This window comes from Triticum dicoccoides, chromosome 7A (assembly GCF_002162155.2).
Source record: "Triticum dicoccoides isolate Atlit2015 ecotype Zavitan chromosome 7A, WEW_v2.0, whole genome shotgun sequence".
NCBI lineage: Eukaryota > Viridiplantae > Streptophyta > Magnoliopsida > Poales > Poaceae > Triticum > Triticum dicoccoides.
Window position 1 is genome coordinate 690,706,704 of NC_041392.1, and position 2,597 is coordinate 690,709,300.

The 2,597-nt window shown below is 47.4% G+C and overlaps 1 protein-coding gene across 1 annotated transcript; it reads right to left on the reverse strand.

Annotated features, from left to right (window-relative positions):
- Positions 1–843: 843 nt before the first annotated feature.
- Positions 844–1,937, reverse strand: LOC119332504 (glutathione S-transferase 1-like). Its single transcript, XM_037605681.1, has 3 exons — positions 1,785–1,937; positions 1,633–1,681; positions 844–1,449 (listed from the first exon to the last, which is right to left on the reverse strand). The coding sequence occupies exons 1-3, from the start codon at positions 1,935–1,937 to the stop codon at positions 989–991; spliced, it is 663 nt and encodes a 220-aa protein (XP_037461578.1). The 3' UTR covers positions 844–988.
- Positions 1,938–2,597: the final 660 nt, after the last annotated feature.

Sequence of the window (2,597 nt, forward strand, 5' to 3'; positions counted from 1 at the left end):
AATCCAGTCCAACTCAATACGGAGCTCTCCAATACGGACATCAAGACAAAGCGTATGTGTTATGGTATAGAAACGATCAGGGAGTACGTTGTAGTTTTGTCACCTACAATCGAAGCATCAGGGGAAATCCTTGGTCCGGGCTCCTGGACCGGACGACGGCGGCGTCTTGACGCCGTTCCCTTTCTTGAAGGCGTTGTCTTGTTCGCTCGTGGCGTCCCCGACGGTGGAGTTGGATACTGGTTGGCCTCATTGTCTTCGAGTTGTTTCTCAGGGCTAGGAGAGTTTTGATGTGTTGTTCTTTTCCTTTCCTTGGGCTGAGCACCCCGTGTCCCTCTGCTCCGGGCACCATGTCGTCTGCGCATGTGTTGTTCCATACCCTGTATTCGTTCTTCTTCTTCTATCAATGAATGATACGCAAGCTTTCCGTATTTGTGAAAAAAAGCAATCAAAGCATCATTTACGGGATTTGTACCCTAGAATTTTGGGGATTTGTTTCCTAAAAGACGACTGATCCGACGTTCTTCCGCCCCCCCTCCCCCCACCACCCTAATATAGATCATGGGGAAGCTTCTCCGACGAGCCCCCCACCAGACTGCAGCTGTTTCTTCCTTCACTCCGGCGCCCCTCCTTTCTTCTATCGATTTAGAAAATCGACCGACCCAAATCAGATTTTCAGGTGACTAAAGTTTAGCTATTGTGAACTATTAAATATGAGGTCTAGTTTCTCATAAGACCAAGTCATTTTTTTAGTTAGACCAGTTGCATTAAGGCTTCAATTTTATTTCACCAGACCGACTCTAGACTACAGGAATCACTTGAAATGTGGCAATTCTGCTACATTTTTTTCTTCGTATTTCGACTTGATTTCCCACTGTGTGTCATATTTTCTCGAATAACATGAATATTTACTAGTTCAACACAAACACTTTGACCAAATACCGAAAGAGTACAAACACATTAATGGAAGATCTAGGTGTTGCCAACATAATCATTTTAGATCATTCTTCACGGACATGTGCATTAGATCCGACACCTTCCTCGCCGCTGGCCTGCCCTTCAGGTCATCCCACCAGGCCCTTACATGCGGGTACATGTCGAGCACCGATATGTATATAGTGATCCCTAGGCAAAGCATGGTGGAGACATGGTTGAGGTCGGCGAGGCTGATGAAATCTCCAGCTAGGTACTTGGAGCTCGACAATCTGGACTCATACACATCCAACACCTTCTTCAGCTTATCAATGTTCTCCTCGACGGCCCTCTCATCAACCCTTTGCCCGAAAATTGGCCGGATCCTGACCTCCATAAGAATAGCCTCTATGAGAGGACGGTATTGGTGGGCCTCCACCTCCAGCCACACATCGACCATTGCTGATCCCTCGAGATTGCCAACCCCAAGGAGCTCAGGTTTGTACTTTCGGCATATATATTTCGTGATTGCGCGCGACTCTGTTGCATAGACATAGACAATGTATGTGATGAGAGCTAGGCTTGAAACATGTAAATTTCAACATAAGGTTTTCTCCCAAAGCTTTTCTGAGTAAATGGATATATGTTATGTATCCATGCTAAATTACTCTGTCTATCCTGGCCAAGAGGAAAAATATTTAGATGGTTGCCGAAGTTTCTTACCCCAGAGGCAAAAGTCACCGTCCTCCAAAACTGGGACCTGACCGAACGCCTGTGGAAAAAAGCTAATCAGCAATATCAAGGCAGGAAGAGCAAACAGAGAAGGATAGACGACGTCTCATACACAAATAGAAGAGCGAGAGAGGCCTACATACGTTCCTGCCGAGGTGGGCGGGGCTCTTGTGCTCGGCCGCGGCGAAGTCGACGGCGACGAGCTCGTAGTTGACGCCGGACTCCTCCAGGCTCACAAGGACCCTGGCTATGTTCCAAGACATGGCCGGCCCGTACACCTTCACGACGGGCTCCATGTTGCTCTTCCTGCCGGCTTCGCTTTGCTCTTCGCCACTGAATAAGTGAATATCTTTGCCTGAACTTACGGCCACGTATATATGTGCCATCCCCTAGTTTGACTGCGAGCATATTAATTATTGTATCTCATCTTATCTTATCTACAATAGGAACCAAGCTTAGAACCGCAACCTTGGTCAAAATATTTGTATGTCATGTTCCACGAGGAGGGATGTTTTTTGCGGGGACCACGAGGAGGGTTTTGTATGAGAGGATTACATGCTCTCGAGTCCTGAGCCTCACGGAGCCTGATTTTTGTTATAAAGGAGAGATTTCGTGTGAGCACTCGGTTTGAAAGAATTGGGCACCCTGAAAGTCAAGTTTTTTGCTTGGTTGACCACCCAGATAGGATTTGGTCCGCTGGTAGATTGGCTAAACAAGGATGGGCAAATTGCGGCCTTTATCCTCTGTGCGAGCGGGAACAAGAATCTGGAGCACACCTCTTCTTCAAGTGTCGCTTCACCATCGGTCTTTGAAACTTAGCAAACAAATGGCTACACCTCGAGAGCATCGACACTTCCACTTGGCACCTTGAGAGTTCCGTCAAAGATTGGTGGACAAACCGCTCTGACATCCACACCGCCAATCGAAAGGCCATGGCATCGCTCACAACGCTCATT